At 37.2% G+C, this 23,752-nt stretch overlaps 1 protein-coding gene across 1 annotated transcript in view; it reads left to right on the top strand.

Annotated features, from left to right (window-relative positions):
- Nucleotides 1-22,593, top strand: part of TSBP1 (testis expressed basic protein 1) — a 62,469-nt gene extending 39,876 nt beyond the window's left edge. Inside the window, exons 29-32 of the mRNA XM_052648197.1 lie at nt 2,802-2,822; nt 15,365-15,385; nt 16,183-16,197; nt 21,104-22,593. Coding sequence (XP_052504157.1) covers nt 2,802-2,822; nt 15,365-15,385; nt 16,183-16,197; nt 21,104-22,593 — 1,547 coding nt within the window. The remainder of the gene's footprint in view (nt 1-2,801; nt 2,823-15,364; nt 15,386-16,182; nt 16,198-21,103) is intronic.
- Nucleotides 22,594-23,752: the final 1,159 nt, after the last annotated feature.

Genomic DNA, 23,752 nt, shown 5'->3' with positions numbered 1-23,752 from the left:
TTTTTAAAAGAGAAAGTGGTCTCAGGGATTTCTTTCCTCTTCCACTACAGAGAAATTTATTAGTAATTGAATTTTTGGAAGCTTGAGTTTTGTGTTAGGTGAGTAGAGTTCTTTTCCAAACGCACCAACAATTGTTTGGTTAGCAATCCTAGTGTCCTTTGGCCCCCACAGCGTTCCAGTCCCATGCTTTGACTGGCTGTAATCATTTTTATTAATGCAAAATCTAAGTAGTATATTTCCCCATCTCCTTTGCTTTTAAATTTTTCCCCAAAATTATTGATATTAAGTGAGAAATATATTCATGCAAAGGAAAAACAGAACAGACATAATACGGCCTTATTTTTAATAGAAGAAATGTCCTAAAATAGCAAAGGTTTTAGCTCAAATATTTTCAAGATAAGACAAGGAATGAGTAAATTAAGTGACGGACTTAGAAGAATTATATAATGGAAAGTGAAGAACAGAACAGATGCATTATGAGATTAGACTCTAAAGTAGAAAAAAATAGGAGCAAAATTTAAATAAATACTTTAAATTTTCATAAAAATCGAGAAGAAAAGTGAAAGTAGCTTAACTCAACTCCATTTGCCCACTCTAAACATATGAAAGACTTAGGCCTATAAAAGGTCAGGAATTGAAGCTCCTGAGACTTTTCATTTGTCATTATAACCGATCTTGGCTTTTCCTGTTCTATACCGCACAATTGCACTCATCTCACATGCTAGTAAAGTAATGCTCAAAATTCTCCAAGCCAGGCTTCAGCAATATACAAACCGTGAACTTCCAGATGTTCAAGCTAGTTTTAGAAAAGGCAGGGATCAAATTGCCAACATCTGCTGGATCATGGAAAAAGGAAGAAAGTTCCAGAAAAACATCTATTTCTGCTTTATTGACTATGCCAAAGCCTTTGACTGTGTGGATCACAATAAACTGTGGAAAATTCTGAAAGAGATGGGAATACCAGACCACCGGACCTGCCTCTTGAGAAACCTGTATGCAGGTCAGGAAGCAACAGTTAGAACTGGACATGGAACAACAGACTGGTTCCTAATAGGAAAAGGAGTACGTCAAGGCTGTATATTGTCACCCTGCTTATTCAACTTACATGCAGAGTACATCGGGAGAAACGCTGGGCTGGAAGAAGCACAAGCTGGAATCAAGATTGCCAGGTGAAATATCAATAACCTCAGATATGTAGATGACACCACCCTTATGGCAGAAAGTGAAGAGGAACGAAAAAGCCTCTTGATGAAAGTGAAAGAGGAGAGGGAAAAAGTTGGCTTAAAGCTCAACATTCAGAAAACGAAGATCATGGCATCCAGTCCCATCACTTCATGGGAAATAGATGGGGAAACAGTGGAAACAGTGTCAGACTTTATTTTGGGGGGCTCCAAAATCACTGCAGATGGTGACTGTAGCCATGAAATTAAAAGACGCTTACTCCTTGGAAGCAAAGTTATGACCTACCTAGATAGCATATTGAAAAGCACAGATATTACTTTGTCTACAAAGGTCCGTCTAGTCAAGGCTATGGTTTTTCCAATGGTCATGTATGGATGTGAGGGTTGGACTGTGAAGAAAGCTGAGTGCCTAAGAATTGATGCTTTTGAACTGTGGTGTTGGAGAAGACTCTTGAGAGTCCCTTGGACTGCAAGGAGATCCAACCAGTCCATTCTGAAGGAGATCAGCCCTGGGTGTTCTTTGGAAGGAATGATGCTAAAGATGAAACTCCAATACTCTGGCCACCTCATGCAAAGAGTTGACTCATTGGAAAAGACTCTGATGCTGGCAGGGATTGGGGGCAGGAGGAGAAGGGGATGACAGAGGATGAGATGGCTGGATGGCATCACTGACTCAATGGACATGAGTTTGGGTGAATTCTGGGAGTTGGTGATAGACAGGGGGGCCTGGCATGCTGAGATTCATGGGGTCGCACAGAGTCAGACACAACTGAGCAACTGAACTGAATTGATACCCTTGAAAGATATGCAAGTAAGAACTCTAATCTTAAATGGTTACATGTTTCACACATGCTACTTATTAAACCATATTTTAAATTTCTGGTTAAAACCCAGAAGTTATCAGAAAGAAAAAAAATCGAAAAATTATGACAAAAAATTTTTAATTGACAAAATTATAAATAAACATTCTCTACTGCAAAAAGAATATGAGAGCTGACCTAGTGGTTAGAGGTTTGAAATGGAGAGAGAATATTGAATGACAGAAAAAAAGAAGAGAAACTTAAAATAGTAATCTTGAACTGGTGATCATTCTCCTAAAATGTTGTGACTCTTGCCCTAGTTAAGAATCTTAAAAACAAAAATTATTTCATTAGAAAAGTGAATTTCACTCATATAACCCATTAAACAGGCCTTCCTAAAGGAAATCAACCTGCAATATATACTGGAAGGACTGATACTCCAATACTTTGGCCACTGATGTAAAAAGCCTACATATTGGAAAAGACCCTGATGCTGGGCAAGACTGAGTTCAGGAGGAGAAAGGGACAACAGAGGATGAGATGGTTGGATGGCATCACCAACTCAATGAACATGAGTTTGACATGGGGTCGCAGAGTCAGACACAACTTAGCAACTGAACAGTAACAACAACAAAAAAAATGATCTCGATATTTAGGTTATTCAAGTATAGTTAAGATTGAATTAATACAGAATAGAGTATTGATATAAGATGTAATGTTTCCCCAAAGTCCCTTTTCTGATGTTCCTAGTAGGGTTTTCAATGGGAATCAAGTACATAATTTTTTAAAAATAATAATTTGTTCTATTTTTCTTTTTTAGTAATTGGTCCAGTGGCAGCTGGTAAGTTCTAATCATCTTTCTCAGTTTCTTCTGGCCATCTGTAATACCTGTGTTCCTTTATTTGTCCTGATACTTTTCACATCTGACCAGTCTGAACCCTGAGTGACTATTTTCCACCACTTTTCTTCCACACTTTTTAGTATTACTTTAGGTTATAAATAGTTTGGAGGGTTGTTGGGTTTGGGAGTTTTTAGGGAGGAAGGCTGTAAATTAAAGGCCTACAGAAATAGGAAACAATATGTCAAGGATAAAGAAAAAAAAATGTTCCTTTGGTTAGAGAATTAAGTTATAGAATAGAAACAAAGGGAAACAATGCTGGCAAAATACGCTGAAGTCAGATCACCAGAAAGACCATGGATATAACATAATAACAAATTTATATTTTAATCTGAAATATAGGGTCACAAAACAAAATTCCAAAAGATGAAAGATAGAAAAATAAAATTAGAAAATATGAGTAAGCTGAGAGTATAAGGAAGGACAGATGCACAATGTAAACAAAGAAAAACAAATTAAAATAAGTTGAATACAGAAAGAAAAGTTGATCTTTGTCCCCTCCTTCATCTCTAAATCTGAACCACCACTGCTGCTCAGAGAGTAAACGTTAGGAGCACTACTCTAGAAGCCTTTTCTGATGCTCCCTCCTTGAAAGAACAGAATAGGAACTTATGTAATACTCAGGCAAACTTAAAAAATGAATACGTCTCCATTTTCCAAAAAGAGTTGGTCTGAATGGATCAATTGAAAAACAAAAATTACAAAACTCTGATGAATGAAATCAAAAAACTAAATAAATGGAAAGATAGTCCATGTTCAATATAACCAAGATGTCAGTTCTTCTCAGAGTTATCTATAGATTCAATGCAGTTTCAATCAAAATCCTAGGAAGATATTTTGTAAATGCTGAAAAACTGATTCTAAAGTGTATATGAAGTAGCAAAAGACACAGAATAGCCAATACAATATATTGACAGAGAAGAACAAAATTGGAGGATCAACACTACCCAACTTAAAGACTTGTATATAAAGCTACAGTTATCCAGACAGGGTGGTATCGGTGAAAAAAACAGATAAATAGATCACTAGAACAGAATAGACAGCCCAGAAATAGCCCTACTTACATATATAGAGTCAACTAAGCAAAGACAATATGCTGGAGCAAAGATAAACTTCAACAAATGGTGTTGCCACACCTGCACATACACTTGCAAAAAATGAACCTTGACCCAGATCTTACTTAATTCAAAATGGATCACATCCCTAAATATAAAACCCAAAATTTTAACACTCCTTGAAGATAGCATAGGAGTAAATCTAGATGATGTTGGGAATGGCAATAACTGTCTAGATACAAAACTAAGAGCAGAATTTATAAGAGAAATAATTGATAAGCTGACTTCTTTAAAGTTTTCTCCTCTGCAAAGGCACTATCAAGAGAATTAGAAAATATGCCATGGACTGACAAAAAGTATTTGCAAAGACACTGTAATCTAAAACATACAAAGAACTCTTAAAATTCAATAATAAGAAAACAAGTTAAAAAATGAGCTAAAGACCTTAACAGATACCTCACCAAAGAAGATATATGGATGGCAAATAAACATTAAAAAAGATGTTCAACATCATATGTCACCAAGGAATGCGAATTAAAAATTAGATACCACTACATACCTATTTAGAATGGTCAAAAATCAGAATACTGACAATACCAAATGCTGACAGGGATATGAAGCAACTTTGCTGAAGGAAATGCAAAATGGTATAGCCATTTTGGAAGACAGTTTGGCTGTTTCTTATAAGTCTAAACATACCCTCAACATACAATTTGGCAATCGTGCTCCTTGATATATACTCAAGGGATTCAAAATGTATGTCTACACTAAAACCTGCACACAGATTTTCATAGCAGCTTTTCATCTGTAATCGTCAAAACTTGGAAGCAAACAAGATGTTCTTCAAACTGTGGTACATCCAGGCAATGGAATATCATTCAACACTAAAAAGAAATGAGCTATAAAATCATGAAAAGACAGAGAGGAGACTTAAATGCATATTACTAAATAAAAGAAGCCAATCTGAAAAAGCTATATACTGTATAGAGAAGTGAAGTCACTCAGTCGTGTCCGACTCTTCGCAACCCCATGGACTGTATAAACTTCCAGGCTCCTCTGTCCATGGGATTTTCCAGGCAAGAATACTGGAGTGGGTTGCCATTTCCTTCTCCAGGGGTTCTTCCCAATCCCAGGGATCACACCCGGGTCTCCCACATTGTAGGCAGATGCTTTTACCATCTGAGCCACAAGGGAAGTATACTGTATGGTCATATATTATATGATCCCAACTATATGACATTCTTGAAAGACAAAATTATGGAGACAGTAAAAATATCAGTCATTGCCAGGGGTGAGGTGTGAAGTGGGGAAAGGTGTAAGGAAACATGAATAGGTGGAGCATGATAATTTTGAGTGCAATGAAATACTGTGTATGATAATATACTGCTATATATGTCACTGAACATTTCCCCAAACCCATAGAATATATCACACCAAAAGTGAATCATATGCATAAAACAGGACACTCAAAGCCAGTGCATTGGGACAATCCTGAGGGATGGTATGGGGAGGGAGGTGGGAGGAGGGCTCAGGATGGGGGACACATGTACACCTATGGCTGATTCATGTCAATGTATGGCAAAAACCACTACAATATTGTAATGTAATTAGCCTCCAATTAAATTATTTTTTAAGATATATATACATATATATAATGGAATATTCAGTTCAGTTCAGTTGCTCAATCGTGTCCAGCTCTTTGTGACCCCATGGACTGCAGCACACCAGGCCTCCCTGTCCATCACCAACTCCAAGAGTTTACTCAAATTCATGTCCATTGAGTCGGTGATGCCATCCTACCATCTCATCCCCTGTCATCTCCTTCTCCTCCTGCCCTCAATCTTTCCCAGCATCAGGGTCTTTTCAAATGAGTCAGTTCTTCGCATGAGATGGCCAAAGTATTGGAGGTTCACCTTCAACATCAGTCTTTCCAATGAACACCCAGGACTGATCTCCTTTAGGATGGACTGGCTGGATCTCCTTGCAGTCCAAGGGGCTCTCAAGAGTCTTCTCCAACACCACAGTTCAAAAGCAGCAATTCTTCTGTGCTCAGCTTTCTTCACAGTCCAACTCTCACATCCATACATGACTAGGCAGACCTTTGTGGGCAAAGTAATGTCTCTGCTTTTTAATATGCTGTCTAGGTTGGGCATAACTTTCCTTCCAAGGAATAAGCGACTTTTAATTTCATGGCTGAAATCCTACTCAGCTATAAAAATGAAATATTGCCATTTGTGACATGGATGGATCTAGAGGCTATTATGCTAAGTGAAATAAATCAGACAAAGATAAAAAAAAGGGAATCATAATGTAAACTACAGACTTTGGATGAGTATGATATGTCAATCTATGTTTATCAGTTTAACAAATGTACCACTCTGGTAGGGGATATTGATAATGCAGAAGGTTGTGCATCTGTAGCAGTAGAAAGAATCTGGGAAATCATATTTTCTTCTTAAAATTGCTGTGAACTTAAAACTGCTCTTAAAAATGCTTACTAAAAAATTAGCATAGTATATTTTTAATTATCCAACTATGAAATTATAAGAAAAGTAAGAGAATATAAAATCTATACTATGAAAGTATCAATTTTTAAAGCAAGAGTGGGTAAATTAATATCACAAAAAGTATACCTCAAAGCAAAACTTACCAGAAACAATGAAGGACATGACATTAAGATAAGAAAAAAATCAAAACACCAAGAAGACATAGAAATCCCATATATGTATGCACCAAACAGAGCTTTAAAAAATACAGGAGAAAAAACTAATAGGAATGAAAAGAGAATGAATAAAACTCACAATTACAGTGGGGAAATTCAAAGCCCTATTCTCAGCAACTGATAGAACTACAAAATAGAACATGAAAGAGGTGAGAGGCAGGCAGATATCTAAAGGGTGGTATCTCAGGCAGAGAGGACAATGAGCAAACCACTCTGTGATAGAAACATTTCTGAACTCTTTGAGGAAAAACAAGAATCACATGCAACTGGAGCATAAAGAGATAAAGAGAAGCTATCAGAGAGCTATGAGGGGATAGATGTTCTAAGGTCTTCCTTGGAAAGGCACTGCAATGAGTTTGGCTTAAACAAGATGAGGAGTCATTGGTAGATCTTAACCAAAGTGATCCGATCTGACTGAAACTTTAAAAGGATACCTGTAGCTACTATATCGGAAAGTTGACTGGCAGACAAGGGTGAAAGCAGTAAGATCAGTTAGGAGGATGACAGTAACTTAATTCATAGTGAGTCATTAAGGTAGCAGGAAATATCAGATTCTTACAACACATTGAGGAATCTGCTGTCCTACTATAGCACTCTATCCTACCAGAGATCTTGATGGTACCACAGAAGAAAGAATTAGGGAAATGGAAGTAGGGAAGAATTGTTTCTGATCCAAAAATTAACATACCTCCTTGTTCTGATTTTCAGGAATACCTCAAGTACTTACTAGTAAAATTGCTAATCTATTTCTAGTATTTTAGTTTCCTCTAGAGCACAGATGAGTAAACTTTTCTGTAGAGGACAGATAATAAATATTTTAAGTTTTGTAAGCCATAAGGTCTCTGTCACAACTACTCAACTCTGCTATTGTAGCACAAAAGCAGTCAGAAATAATATGTAAAAGAAACAGCATGGATGTGTCCCAATAAGGCATTATTTGTAGACACTGAAATTTTAATGTCAATTTTCACACCTTACAAAATATTATTCTTATTTTTTCAACCAATTTTAAAATGTAAGCTCCATCCTTATCTCACAGGATGTATGCATATATGTGGCAGGCTGGATAGATTTATTCCATTGGCTGTACTTTGCTAACTCCTTCTCTAGAATATAACTACTCATTTTCCTCAGTGTAAACACATTTTTTCCAGGTATTGTGTCAATTCCATGCTCTCTTTTCACTTTGTAAAGTTAGATATACCAAAAAACATCATGAAAAAATGCAATAGAGAGCAAAGGTAACAAGGCAGACCAAATGGAAGATGGAGCATATGACTTAGAGGACATGAATACAGAAATAATTCAATTATAAGAAGATAGAGAACTTAGATTTTTTCAAGTGAAGAGACCCTATAAGAGCTATCAGATTCAATCTGAAAAAGCAAACAGAAGAATAATTGGTGTAACATAAGGAGAAGAGAGGGAAAAGTAAGCAGGGAGTTTTTTTTTAAAAGATAGCTGAGAACTTTCCAAACCTGGTGAAGGACTTTGACATAGGCATCCATGAAGCTAGTAGAACGCCTTATTATCTCAATGCTAAAAGGCCTCTCCAAGACACATTATAATGACGCTGCCAAAAATCACTGATAAAGAATCTTAAAAGCAGACAAGAAAAAAAAGTAACCTACAAGTTACCCCCAGTGGACTATCGGGGATTTCTTAGCAGAAACTTTACAGGCCAGAAGAGAGTGAAATAACATATTCAGAGTGCTGAAAGATAAAAGTTATCAACAAATAATACTTTATCCAGCAAACTTATCTTTCAGAAATGAAATAAATAAAGGCTTTCTCAAAAACACAGAAGCTGAAGGAGTTCACCATGACAAGACCTGCCTTGCAAGAAAATCTAATCTAATTCTTCAGGCTAAAATGAAAAAATACTTATCAACTACATAAAAATATGTGACAGTACACAATTCTCCTGTAAAGGTGAAAAGTTAACAGAATTAGAAAAGTATAACTCTGTATTTGAATGATGTGTTAACTGCTTAACTACAGTATAAAAGTTAAAGGAAAAGAGCATTAAAAATAACTATAGCTATACTGCTACTGCTAAGTCACCAGTCGTGTCCAATTCTGTGTGACCCCATAGACATTCGTTGACAAATTCATAGCATAAAAAATATAAGCTGTGACATGAAAAATATAAAAAGGGATTCAAAGTTAATATTTGATATGCAAGGTCAGATCTTCATATAATTCAGTTGAAACAGCCTATTAAACAATTGAATGCAGAAGCAGATATGAGAATTTAGCCATATTCTCTTTAGCCAGACATTAAAAAGATTTGCAAAAAAATAAAAAACTATATACACATGGAAGAGTCAAAGGACCGAGCCTTTTAAACAAATGAAAATAAGTTGCTGTTGGCATAAAAATGGACTCCTGTATCTATGAGACGTTTTATGTAATCCTCATTCAACCTACAAAGCAAAAATCTAGAGTAGATTCACAAAAAAATGTTAAAGGGGAAACTAAGTACATCACCATGGAAAACCACCAACTTACAAAGATAGGCAGAAACAGTAGGGAGAAAAAACAATGAAAATATCCATCAAATAAGAAGACAAACAATAAAGCAGTAGGACAAACTTACAAATCATAATAATTACACTAAATTCACCAATCAAAAGGTACAAAAACGCTGCTGCTGCTGCTGCTGCTAAGTCGTTTCAATCGTGTCCGACCCTGTGCGACCCCACAGATGGCATCCCATCAAGCAAGAACACTGGAGTGGGTTGCCATTTCCTTCTACAATGCATGAAAGTGAAAAGTGAAAGTGAAGTCGCTCAGTCGTGTCCGACTCTTAGCGACCCCATGGACTGCAGCCAACCAGGCTCCTCCATCCATGGGATTTTCCAGGCAAGAGTACTGGAGTGGGTTGCCATTGCCTTCTCCGACATAAACGTTAAATAGATTTAAAAACAAGATCCGACCATATTCTGCCCAGAGGAGAATTATTTCAGCTCTAAACACACAGAGGCATGTGTGAAGTGAAGGGACAGAGTAATATACTTCATGTAAGTGGAAACAAAAACAAAGCAGAGGTAGATATACTTCAGTTCAGTCAGTTCAGTCCAGTTTAGTCGCTCAGTCATGTCCATCTCTTTGCGACCCCATGGACTGCAGCCCACTCAGGCTTCCCTGTCCATAACCAACTCCCAGAGTTTACTCAAACTCCTGTCCATTGAGTCGGTGATGGCATCCAACTATCTCATCCTCTGTCATCCCCTTCTCCTCCCCCCTTCAATCTCTCCCAGCATCAGGGTCTTTCCTGATGAGTCAGTTCTTCGCATCAGGTAGACAAAGTATTGGAGGTTCAGCTTCAACATCAGTCCTTCCAATGAATGTTCAGAACTGATTTCTTTAGGATGGACTAGTTGGATCTCCTTGCAGTCCAAAGGACTCTCAAGAGTCTTCTCCAACACCACAGTTCAAAAGCATTAATTCTTCGGCACTCAGCTTTCTTTGAGGAAGGCAAAGGCAACTTACTCCAGTACTCTTGCCTGGAAAATCCCATGGATGGAGGAGCCTGGTGGGCTGAAGTCCATGGGGTCGCTAAGAGTTGGAAACAACTGAGCAACTTCACTTTCACATTTCACTTTCATGCATTGGAGAAGGAAATGGCAGCCCACTCCAGTGTTCTTGCCTGGAGAATCGCAGGGATGGGGCAGCCTGATGGGCTGCCATCTACAGGGTCGCATAAAGTCTGAAGTGACTTAGCAGTAGCAGCAGCTTTCTTTATAGTCCAACTCTCACACCCATACACGATTACTGGAAAAACCATAGCTTTGACTAGATGGACCTTTGTTGGAAAACCAATGTCTCTGCTTTTTTATAAGCTGTCTAGGTTGGTCATAACTTTTCTTCCAAGGAGCAAGCGTCTTTTAATTTCATGGCTGCAGTCACCATCTGTAGTGATTTTGGAGCCCAAAGAAATAAAGTCTGCCACTGTTCCCACTGTTTCCCCATCTACTTCCCATGAACTGATGGGATCGGATGCCATGATCTTCGTTTTCTGAATGTTGAGTTTTATGCCAACTTTTTCACTCTCTTCTCTCACTTTCATCAAGAGGTTCTTTAGTTCTTCTTTGCTTTCTGCCATAAGGGTGGTGGCATCTGCATATCTGAGGTTATTGATATTTCTCCCAGCAATCTTGATTCCAGCTTGTGCTTCATCCAGTCCAGCATTTCTCATGATGTACTCTGCATATAAGCTAAATAAGCAGGGTGACAATATACAGTCTTGACATAATCCTTTCCCTATTTGGAACCAGTCTGTGTTCCATGTCCAGTTCTAACTGTTGCTTCCTGACCTGCATACAGATTTCTCAGGAGGCAGGTCAGGTGGTCTGATATTCCCATCTCTTTAAGAATTTTACACAGTTTACTGTGATCCACACAGTCAAAGACTTTGGCATAGTCAATAAAGAGAAAGTAGATGTTTTTCTGGAACTCTTGTGCTTTTTCAATGATCCAGCAAATGTGGGCAATTTGATCTCTGGTTCCTCTGCCTTTTCTAAATCCAGCTTGAACATCTAGAAGTTCACAGTTCACATATGGTTGAAGCCTGGCTTGGACATACTTACCTGAGACAAAATAAACTTTAAGCCAAAAACAGTAATAAGAGACAAACAAAGTCATTACATAATAAGGAAAGGTTCACATCAAGAAAACATAACCATTGTAAATATATATGCACCCAACATTGGCGCACCTAAATATATTGTCAGTTATAATATTGAAGGGAGAAAGAGATAACAATACAATAACAGCAGGAGACTTCAATATCCCACTATCAGCAATAGATAGATCATCCAGAGAGAAAATCAACAGAGAAGTGCTGGAATTGAACTATAAGCTAGACCAAATGAACTTAACAACATATATAGAACATTCCATCCAACAGCAACAAAATACACATTCTTCTCAAGTGCAACTGGAACACTCTCAGGGACAGATCATCAGTACAGTTCAGTTTAGTCGCTCAGTCATGTCCGACTCTTTGCGACCCCATGAATCGCAGCACGCCAGGCAACTCACAGAGTTCACACAAACTCATGTGCATCCAGTCGATGATGCCATCCAGCCATCTCATCCTCTGTCATCCCCTTCTCCTCCTGCCCCCAATCCCTCCCAGCATCAGAGTCTTTTCCAATGAGTCAGCTCTTCTCATGAGGTGGCCAAAGTATTGGAGTTTCAGCCTCAGCATCAGTCTTTCCAATGAACATCCAGGACTGGTCTCCTTTAGGATGGACTAGTTGGATCTCCTTGCAGTCCAAGGGACTCTCAAGAGTCTTCTCCAACATCACAGTTCAAAAGCATCAATTCCTCAGCACTCAGCTTTCTTCACAGTCCAACTCTTACATCCATACATGACCACAGGAAAAACCATAGCTTTGACTAGACTGACCATTGTTGGCAAAGTAGTACCTCTGCTTTTGAATATGCTATCTAGGTTGGTCATAACTTCCCTTCCAAGGAGTAAGCATCTTAATTTCATGGCTGCAATCACCATCTGCAGTGATTTTGGAGCACAAAAAAATAAAGTTTGACACTGTTTCCCCTGTTTCCCCATCTATTTCCCATGAAGTGATGGGACCAGATGCCATGATCTTCGTTTTCTGAATGTTGAGCTTTAAGCCAACTTTTTCACTCTCCTCTTTCACTTTCATCAAGAGGCTTTTTAGTACAGATCATAGGATAGGACAAAAAGAAATAGAAGAAATCCAAATCAGGAAAGAAGTAAAACTGTCACTATTTATAGCTGGTATGATTTTATATATCAGTTCAGTTCAGTTCAGTCAGTTCAGTCGCTCAGTCGTGTCCGACTCTTTGCGACCCCATGAATCACAGCACACCAGGCCTCGCTGTCCACCACCAGCTCCCAGAGTTCACTCAGACTCACATCCATCGAGTCAGTGATGCCATCCAGCCATCTCATCCTCTGTCCTCCCCTTCTCCTCCTGCCCTCAATCCCTCCCAGCATCAGGGTCTTTTCCAATGAGTCAACTCTTCGCATGAGGTAGCCAAAGTACTGGAGTTTCAGCTTTAGCATCATTCCTTCCAAAGAAATCCCAGGGCTGATCTCCTTCAGAATGGACTGGTTGGATCTCCTTGCAGTCCAAGGGACTCTCAAGAGTCTTCTCCAACACCACAGTTCAAAAGCATTAATTCTTTGATGCTCAGCCTTCTTCACAGTCCAACTCTCACATCCATACATGACCACAGGAAAAACCATAGCCTTGACTATATAGAAAATATCAAAGATGCAACCAAAAAACTTTTGGAACTAGTCAACAATTTCAGTACGGCTTCTGACACAAAGGCTCCCCTGGTGATTCAGACAGTAAAGCATCTGCCTACAATGTGGGAGACCCAGGTTCAATCCCTGGGTCAGGAAGATCCTCTGGAGAAGGAAATGGCAACTCACTCCAGTACTCTTGCCTGGAAAATCCCATGGACAGAGGAGCCTGGTAGGCTACAATCCATGGGGTCACGAAGAGTCAGACATGACTGAGCGACTTTATTTCACTTTCACTTTCACTTTTCCGATACAAAATCAATATTTGGGAATCAACTGCACTTCTACACACTAATAATGAAACTGAAAAAGTAATAAAGACAACTTTCCCATTCACAGCAACATCAAAACCAATAAAATATCTAGGAACAAATTTAACCAAGAAAGGGAAATCACTGTACAACAAAAACTATTAACACTTTGCTAAAAGAAATCAAAGAAAAAACAATGGAAACCCATCCCCAATGTTTGTGGATCAGAAGAATTAATACTGTTAAAATGTTCACACTACCCAAAGCCATCTATACGTTTCAAAACAATCCCCATTAAAACGGTATTCTTCATATTCAACACAGAAATAGAAGAAAAAAAAAGTCTTAAAATTTGTATGGAACTACAAAGAACTCAAATCCTGATGGGAAAAAAACAAAAGTAGATATGTCACATTTCCTGATCTCAAACTATATTACAAAACTATAGTAATTAAAACAGTATGGTACTGGCATAAAAATAAATCAATGTAACCAAATAGCTCAGAATTAAACCTTCGCATACACAGTCAACTCATATGCAACAAGGAAGCCAAGCACATCCAATGGGAAAAAGATAGTCTCTTCAGCAAATGGCGTTTCACCTCACACCAGGTAGAATGGCTATACCCTAGAGTGTGAGATAACAAGTGTAACAAGGATGCAGAGAGAAGAGAAACCTTGTGCACTGTTGATGGGAATGTAAATTAGTTCAATCACTATGGAAAACAATAAAGAGATTCCTCAAGAAATTAAAAGTGGATCTACCAAATTATCCAGCAATACCTCTTCTGCTATATACCCAAAGGAAATGAGACAGGATATCAATGAGATATATGTATTCCCATGTTTATTGCATCATATTCACAATAGCCAAGATATGGAAACAACCCAAGTGCCCATCAATGGATGAGTGAATAAAGAAGATGTGGCATACAATCATTCCTCTGTATTCAGGGATGCAGCATCTATGTACTCAACCAACCATGTATAGAAAACATTTGGGAATAAAAATGCCAGAAACTTCCAAAAAGCAAAACTTGAATTAGCCACATGCAAACAACTACTTACACAGCATTTACACTGTGTTAGGTAGGTGAAGTCGCTCAGTCATGTCCGACTCTTTGCGACCCTGTGGACGGTAAACTACTAGGCTTCTCCATCCATGGGATTCTCCAGGCAAGAATACTGGAGTGGATTGCCATTTCCTTCTCCAGGGGATCTTCCCAACCCAGGGATCAAACCCAGGTCTCCCGCATTGGAGGCAGACGCTTTAACCTCTGAGCCACCAGGGAAGCCCCAACACAGTGTTAGGTACTATAATAAATCTAGAAATGATTTAAGTATACAGGAGAATGTTCATAGGTTTTATGCAAATATGACACCATTTTATAATAAGAAACTTGAGCTCCATGGATTTGAGCAGGGGGTGCAGAGACTAAAATATCTCCCACAGATACTGAGGGATGACTGTATGTATACACTGAAATATTATTCACAGTCATGAGAAAGCACATATCACCATTTGCAACAATATGGATGGACCATGAGTATATTATGCTAAGTGGATAAGTGAGAGACAGAGGAAGTAAAGTACTACATGTACTCTATATGTGGAATCTAAAAAAATCAAACTAGTGAAAAACAGAAGTAAAATGGTGGTTACCAGGGCATTGGGGGTGCAGGTATAGGAGAGATGCTTAAGGATACAAACTTGCAACAAGTAGTAAATAAGATCTGGAGATCTGATACACAGTACAGTGACTATAGACAACAAAACTATAACTGTCAAACTTGCTAAGAGACTACAACATAAGAATTCCAACCACTAAAAAGAAAGGATCATTATGTAATGTGATAGAGTTGCTAATGATCCTGCAAAGATTGTCATATTATAATATATATCAAATTAACATGTATATTTCAAATCTGCATAATGTTGTATGTCAATTATATATATTCATTAAAACATCTTTAAATAAAGTAGCTAATCACAACAGACCAAGAGAAGGGGGAAGGGAAAGGAAGGTTTTCCATATTCAAATAAATAGAGCTTAATTGTTCATGACACAGATTGCAACCAGTGCAGAGGATTGAGGGTTGAAGAAGAGAAACCCAATACCTACTGCTGTGTTTATCTTTGTCTCTTTCAGTGGACAGTTCTGGAAAAGTCAGTAAGTTTGGATCATTTCCTTGCCTTATCCATTTCTGTGTCTAGATACTTTGAGTTTTTGTTACCAGATATTTTTGTATTCCAAGTTCTTCTTCCTTAGAGTAATCAGTATTTCTTAAATAAGTGATTTTCTCTTATTTTTATTTCCTCTTCTCTATTTTTTCTTTGTCACCAAATATAATGGTCTTGTAGTTGGTCCTGATTATTTACTACCAAACATTATTGGCAGTGTATATTCCCAGCTAGTCTGTCACAAAAGAGTCTGTTTTCTTCATGCTGAAATCTGGCAATAGATAATTTTTACTAAAAAAAAAAAAAAAGCCCTAGGATTGACATAATGATAGATGTCAGAAAAAGATGGTGATTTTGATAACTGACTAATGATACATATTTTTCAAACTGAAGTAGAGTGGGTAAAAATCTGACTTGTAAGAGAATAATGAAAGGTGGGAAACTGTTTGAATTTTGGTAGAATATTACTTACCCACAGATTCAAATCCATTAAATGGCTTTCTAATGTTTGCATGTTACTTCTCTATGGAGTAGCATATGGAGTTTTGGCCACCAGGATTCCTGAGTATGAAACAGAGGGCTTTATACTCCCTGGAAGTCCTATTTCTGGATTCACCAACAAAGATAGTGAAGGACAGGGAAGCCTGGCATGCTAACGTCCATGGGGTCACAAAGAGTCGGACATGACTTAGGACTGAACAACAACCAACAAAGGGTATCATTGAGAACTGGGTTCTTCTTGAGTTATAAAAGTCCAACTGACTTCTTTTTGTATTTCATTTTTAGCACTATCTCCTATGGGTAAGTTCATTATCTATTCACAACTTTGATATTTTACATTATTTATAGTTATTGTCTGACCTGATTGTTTTTACTCCCCAAAGAGTCTTGTGCTTCCAAGGTCATTTTAAATGTCCCTATTCTCCAGAATTTTCCAACACTTTCAGCAACTGTTTTTGGAGAGATTGCTGTAGAGGAGATCAAGTTTACACAAAAGGGTGTGATAGATTACTAAGTTGTAGGTATCGCTATTCATCAATACCACTGGAAAACACACTGGAGACAATTTTTGCTTTATGTCATATATCAGTACAGTTCAGTTGCTCAGTCATGTCTAACTATTTGCGACCCCATGGACTGCAGCATGCCAGGCTTCCCAGTCCATCACCAATGCCTGGAGCTTGCTCAAACTCATGTCCATTGAGTCAGTGATGCCATCCAACTATCTCATCCTCTGTCGTCCCCTTCTCCTGATGTCTTCAATCTTTCCCAGCATTAGGGTCTTTACTAATGAGTCAGCTCTTCACATCAGGTGGCCTAAGTATTGAAGCTTCAGCTTAAGCATCAGTACTTCCAATGAATATTCAGGATTGATTTCCTTTAGGACTGACTGGTTTGATCTCCTTGCAGTCCAAGGAACTCTCAAGAGTCTTCTCCAACATATGTCATAGATATATGACACCAATTTTTGAAACAACACTTTAGTATTTTTTATACTATGTTCCTAAAGCCAAGACAGTCTGTTTTCTCTGCCCTCTAACTCTTATTTCAAATAAAAAATAATGGACTAAGAAAGTAGAAAAAAAATTTAAGATTTTAAAAAGGGTGCTATAGTATCTGGCCATCTTCTAGGCTCTGAAAAAGAATCTCCTTACTGACTCCCAGGAAAATACAATGAAAGACTGATTTCTGAATTCTGTTAGCTCTTTGCTGGTAATTTAGAACTCTATTTAGTTATAAGTGAAGTTCAACTGAATCACATTGATAAGAAAAAGAAAACTACTTAAAAACAAAATTTTATGGACTTCCTGTTGCCTTCTAAATAACTTTACCTTTGAGAGATATAGTAGGTATTGAACACCTCTTATATACTGTGCACTGTGCTAGGCACTAGAGTAGGAAATGGGAACCCACTCCAGTATTGTTGCCTGGAGAATCCCATGGACAAGGGAGCCTGACGGGCTGCAGTCCATATAGTCCATACAGGGTTGCACAGAGTCAGAAATGACTGAAACAACTTAGCATGCATGCGTGCGTGTGCTAGGCATTTTCAAAAACAGTATGTCTTATTTCTACTATAGCCCTGCCTGGCAACTATTATTATCCCCCACTTTACGGATCAGGAAAATGGTTCAGACATGCCCAAGTTAAAAGAATTTGTAAACAGCAATATCAGGATCTAAAACCAGGATTTCTTGTCTCTGAAGTACACACATTTTCCACATCAACACATTGCCTCCTATACTGAACCACCAATGCCTTTTTTGTAATTAGACCTGAAACCTTATCTACAAATCAGATATTTTTAAACACAAACATATACCTACTAGAAAAGCTATATAATTAAATGTGTAAAGAATCCTTTTTAAAATAGAAGACATCTCATTTAAATCAATTAAGCTTTTAACTTTTTTAAATTCAGATTTGTCTATATCAGCATTATTTAACTAAGAGCTCAATCTTCAATGAAATCTTATAAAACAAAACAGAACAATAACTTAAAACTGTGGGAAATGTCACCATAAGAAACAATATTTAAATGTCATGAGATACATTTCAAGTCTCTCAAACCGTTCTAACCACTGGTAAACATAAAATATGTCTATATTTAATCATAGTTAAGGCTTACTGTTCTTTCTCAGTTCACACTTAAAAGGAGGGTGGGTTTGTGGGTGCGGGAAGCAGGCAAAATTGAAAGGGACAATTATTTTCTTTTGATTCACAGAACAAAGAACATACATTCAGACTAGTCCTGAGGTGTCTGTAGCTCTCAAATGCCCTCCCCACATGGGGAAGGTGATAATACTGTGTATGTTTTCTTAACAAAAAGAAAGTGGGCTATAGGAAGGGATTGCAGGGGGATTCATTTTTAATGAATATTTCTTAATTGCCAGCTTAATCTTTTAAACTATTTCCTGGTGAAAGATATGTTCTTATTGACAATATTTCAAACATATTCTTCCCAGTTGATATTTTCAGTGCAAAGAAGGTAAGATTTAATTCATAGTTCAAAGAAAGATTTAAAACAGATCAGCCCATCAAACTTTATCATCCTCTCAAGCTGAGGTTATTTTCTCACCTCCACTTTCAACTAATAAGTATATGATCTTTCAAAACTTAACCCAAAGCCTGAGAACTATGATTCATCTCTCCAATACTTAAAGATCTTTTAGAGTCTACATCTGATTGTGCTCTAACGATCACTAAATTAAAAACCTAATAAGATTAATATCCAACAAAGCCCATGATCTATTTTCTACCTTATTTAACTATCACAGAATTAAAATTATTAATGTGACAGTTGTTTCACGATATCACTTAGCTTTAGTAAAAATTAATCCAATTTAAAGTTTTTAATCAGCCTGAATACAATGATCACTAAAATTTTAATTTTAATTAAGTCTTTTGATTATACTATAATTTTTTTGTATAGGCTTTTGCCTGCAGTAAATGGACTTTCAACCAGAGCTTACAAATTTTTATAATACAGAGATTATGTGGTTCAAGGGAAGAAAAGATTTATGTATTATCTAGAAATTTAGGAGAAGGGACAGACGAACTTAAAATTTGATGAAAGAATGATCTGTGGCTTACTTCTGCAATTCAAAGTTGAAATAGGGGTAAATTTCACTTTATGGGATACCTAGTTTTCTAAAAAATAAATCCTAGAAAATCTATTTCTGATAATTAACTTTAAAGCAGAAAATATACAGCAAAGATATTAAAATAACCAAGGGTATGAAGATACTGTTAGAAGTAACTAAGAGGTATTTTAGATTAGGAGGTTCAGTAGAAAAGCATGCTCTTTACCATACCCCCAAACAAAGTGTCCACTGGTAGTGCTGTCAAAATCAAAATATTCTGGATTTTCTCAATACAGAAATGCTTAAGATATATTACCACTGATTTTCATTAGAAGGTTGGAAATGGGTTTTTCTAGAATAAAATATCCATATTAATATCTTGCTGAGCAGTACTAGGGAAGAAAACATACAGAAGGGCTCAAAAAGCATTACTGCAGGGTTCTTAATGTAATATTTATCTTGGTGTCAAAGTCTTAAAATACCAAACAGAAAACACTGAATTACAATATCCAGTTTGATTCAGAGTTACCTTCTTACCTAATTCAAGTATCTCACTTATTTATAACTAGTAGAATTCAGTTATGTATATATTAATTTTTCAAACATCAAACCCTAAATGTACCAAAGAGCTTCCTATATTAAAAACTGAAGTTAAATTTTAAGCACTAAATCTTTCTGTAATGCAATTAACCATTTCTTTAAATTATTTGGTTGCAACTAAGAATGTCTTGACAGATCAGAGAGAGTTTTGATAGATCAGAGGCAGAGACAGACAGACATGTGTCTGTCTCACGTGGCAGTAATAATAGTTAACATTTATTCACTACATACTGTGTTTCATGCACTGAACTGACTGCTTAACTTAGATAGTATTGATATTTAATCCTCCTTATACTTCTGTGAAGTAGCTACTTATACTTCTGTGAAGTACCTATTCTCATTTTACAGCTTAGAAAGTTTCCCCAAGATCACCCAGCTAGTCAAGTATGGAGTCGGATTTAAACCAGTCTGTCTCTAAAGGCCATGCTCCTTAAACACTGTCTAGAATCCTTAAACAGCTGAACAAAGTGGGCAGAAAAGACTAAATATGAAAAAAGTAAGTCTTTGGGGATTAACTGATTTACTCAAATAAACCCAGCTAACAGGGATGTTTTTAAGTCTTAAATTCAGTATTCTTTCTATGCCATTAAATATTAAATATTGGATTTGCTCAAGGCAAGGCATCCCTCTGCTTCATGGCAAGAACCCACACAAGTTTCCTTGGTACTACAGATACTGTTTTTTCTTAATCCAGGGAATCAAATCATTAAAAAAAAAAAAAAGGCAAAAACTAACAAATTCAAGTTTATAGAACACACAGAAATTGAGACTCAAAGAGTTGATTTACCTATATATGAAAAAAAGGACTTGAAATTTTTGTATAATGCGTTAGCAGGTGTCTAGGGTATCAGTTAAAACAGACCTTTGAAGTCTGACTACTCAGGTTCAAATCCCAGCTCCACCATCTTCTAACTTCATCACCATATTCACACTCATTTAAACATTCTGTACCTTAGTTTATTAATCTGTAAAATAGGGATAGTAATAGTACCTACCCTATATGGTTTCTGTGAGGATTAAATGAGTTAATACATACAAAGTGCTCAGAACATTACTGCCTTGTATATGGTAAGCACTAAATAATTATCAGCTAGCACTAGCATTACATTTGCACATTAATAAGGTATGCTTTTATTCAATAGGGAAAGCATATTTTGAATTGCTTCTTTCTATTTTAAGAAACAATCATTGCTTTCTATAATTTTTCTAGAGTTAAATTCTATTTCTTTTTGGAATACATCCTCCATTAGCTATCAAATATTATTTATTAGACACAATATATTGAACAAATGCCAGTTCATTTTGAAAACATTTTACCTTTTCTTCCATTAATCTTTTGATTTATTGAAAGAAGTCTGAAAAGTTATCAATATTTATATAATTTTATGTGTAGAGTTTCACCATTTTATATTTTGAGGAAAATCTCAAGTTATCTCCACAAGTTATCTCCATTTGTCAATTTTATGTAGGAATAAAACAAAAATACTTGATATCTGAATCATGCACTTTTGTTGTGTGCTCAGTTATATTTCCAGGTTACATGGATGGAGAACTTATAAAAAAATCAGATTCCAAAGCCCAGATTCTAAAAAGTGGAAGCACTACAAAGTTTCAGAGTAACCAAGAAGAAAACAAGGAAGAACTACAGAAAAAAATCTCATTTATAGATTCTGATGAAGTCGTGATAGCAGAGCACAAAAGAGAATTAAGCAATTTCCAAGATGTTGAGTTGCAGAAAGGTAAGATAGAAATGGAAGTCAAAGTAAAAGACAGTAATGCTGAGATAATGAAAAGACGAGAATCCCAAGAAAAAGTGAGAGACATGAAAATGCCAAGAGAAGCAGCAGCCCAGGTAGAGGAGAGTGAGGCTGAAGTACCGCAAGGACAGGAAGCCCAAGTAGAGAAGAATGAGGCTGAAACAGCACAAGGGCAGGAAGCCCGAGGAAAGAAAAGTGAAGTCAAAATACTACAAGGACAGGAAGCCCAAATAAAGAAAAGTGAAGCCAAGATAACAAAAGAACAGGATGTACAAGTGGAAAAGAGTGAGGCCAAAGTACCACAAGGACAGGACACCCAAGCAGAGGAAAGTGAATCCAAGATACCAAAAGAACAGGATGCCCAAGTAGAAAGGAGTGAGGCCAAGGTACCACAAGGACAGGACACCCAAGCAGAGAAAAGTGAAGCCAAAATACCAAAAGGACAGGATGTCCAAGTGGAAAAGAGTGAGACCAAAGTATCACAAGGACAGGAAGTCCAAGTAGAGAAAAGTGAATCCAAAATACCAAAAGGACAGGACACCCAAGTAGAAAAGAGTGAGGCCAAAGTACCACAAGGACAGGAAGCCCAAGTAGAGAAAAGTAAAGCTGAAATACCACAAGGACAGGAGACCCAAACAGAGGAAAGTGAAGCCAAGATACCAAAAGGACAGGGGCCCAAAGTAAAGAAGAGTGAGACCAGAATACCAATAGGGCAGGGGTCCCAAGTAAAGAAGAGTGAGACCAGAATACTAAAAGGACAGGGGTCCCAAGTGAAGAAAAGTGAAACTAGAATACCAATAGGTCAGGGGTCCCAAGTAAAGAAGAGTGAGACTAGAATACCAGTAGGACAGGGGTCCCAAGTTAAAATACCAATAGGACAGGGGTCCCAAGTAAAGACGAATGAGACCAGAATACCAATAGGGCAGGGGTCCCAAGTAAAGAAGAGTGAGACCAGAATACTAAAAGGACAGGGGTCCCAAGTGAAGAAGAGCGAGACTAGAATACCAATAGGTCAGGGGTCCCAAGTGAAGAAGACTGAGACCAGAATATCAAACGGACAAACGGCCCAAGAAAAGGAGAGTTCAGAAGACAAAGAAAAGCAGGACAATGAAAAGAGAGATACAGGGAAAGATAAAGAAGAAAATGATGCCAAAAACAAGAATGTTCATGGAGAAAAGAACAAAGTTCAAGGAAAGAATTACTTGACAATCAAGGATAAAAAAGTGGAAACTTCACAAAGGCGCAAAACCAAGTAAAGCTTCCTTTGCTTGTAAAGTACAACAAAAAGGAAAAGCAGTGGTAAATAAAAGGCCCATAAGACAACTGATTATAATGACTTCTGTCCTCCAAATACAAGTCATATCCTAGCCATTACTTAACTGTATCATAGTAGATTGCCTTTAAATTATACATCTGCAGAGTTTCTGCTATTCGGAAGTTTCAAGAGTTTTAGACTTCTTCATTCACAAACCTTAGCTTCTACCTCTGTTATAAATTGATACTTAGATTTACTCAGTCAATAAAGACTGGATACTTTCTGAAATAAAACATTTCTATTTTAAAAATTAAAATAATTTCCTTTGACCAATATTTTATCTTTGTGATAGCCTGACCAATCAACCAACCAGTAATTCTTCCCAGTGGATCTGTTTCCAAGGCACTGTTCTAGCAATAAGGGGTGTACAGAAAAATATGAGTCCCTACAAATCAAGTAGCTTGTAGCATATACAATGACATAGTATGTATATGTGTGACAGTTTTTTTTTTTTTAAGTAAAATCTAAGCATCAAAATGAAGCTTATGTGGACAATATAATACAAGTTAGCAACCTCTTTGGATGAGAAGATGAAGGGATACCCTCATGAGGAAGAAAGAAGTAGTATATGATGTATCTCAAAAGAGAGATGAGATGCTGAGTGAAGCAGAACAAGTAGAAGAAACCCAAAGGGATTAAAGACTGCCATGTTATGTTCCAGGAGAAGTAGGAAATTTTATTGTTGCAGCAAGCTCATAAGCATTTGGTGGTATAATTTTGAAAAAGAGGGTTAGAAGAAGATTCTAAAGGGATTTTAAAAATAAACCCAGAATTTATACTTTATTCATTAGGCAACTGGAAGCCTCTTGAGTGTTTGAGAAGGAGAGTGAAGCAAATAAAATGTTAGTCATGTTAGGAAGTTAGTCGCTCAGTTGTGTCTGACTCTTTGCAACCCCATGGACTGTAGGCCACAAAGCACTTCTGTCCATGGGATTCTCCAGGCAAGAATACTGGAGTGGGTTGCCATTCTCTTCTCCAGGGGATCTTCCTGACCCACGGATCAAACCCAGATCTTCCCTGGTGGCTCAGAAGTAAATAAGGTTGCATTTAAAGAACAATACTCAAAATAGACTGAAGAGGAGAAACATCATAGGTAGTAA

The sequence above is a fragment of the Budorcas taxicolor genome, chromosome 11 (assembly GCF_023091745.1).
Source record: "Budorcas taxicolor isolate Tak-1 chromosome 11, Takin1.1, whole genome shotgun sequence".
NCBI lineage: Eukaryota > Metazoa > Chordata > Mammalia > Artiodactyla > Bovidae > Budorcas > Budorcas taxicolor.
The sequence above is the reverse complement of the archived record's forward strand: the minus strand, read 5'-3'. Positions and strand labels throughout refer to the sequence as shown.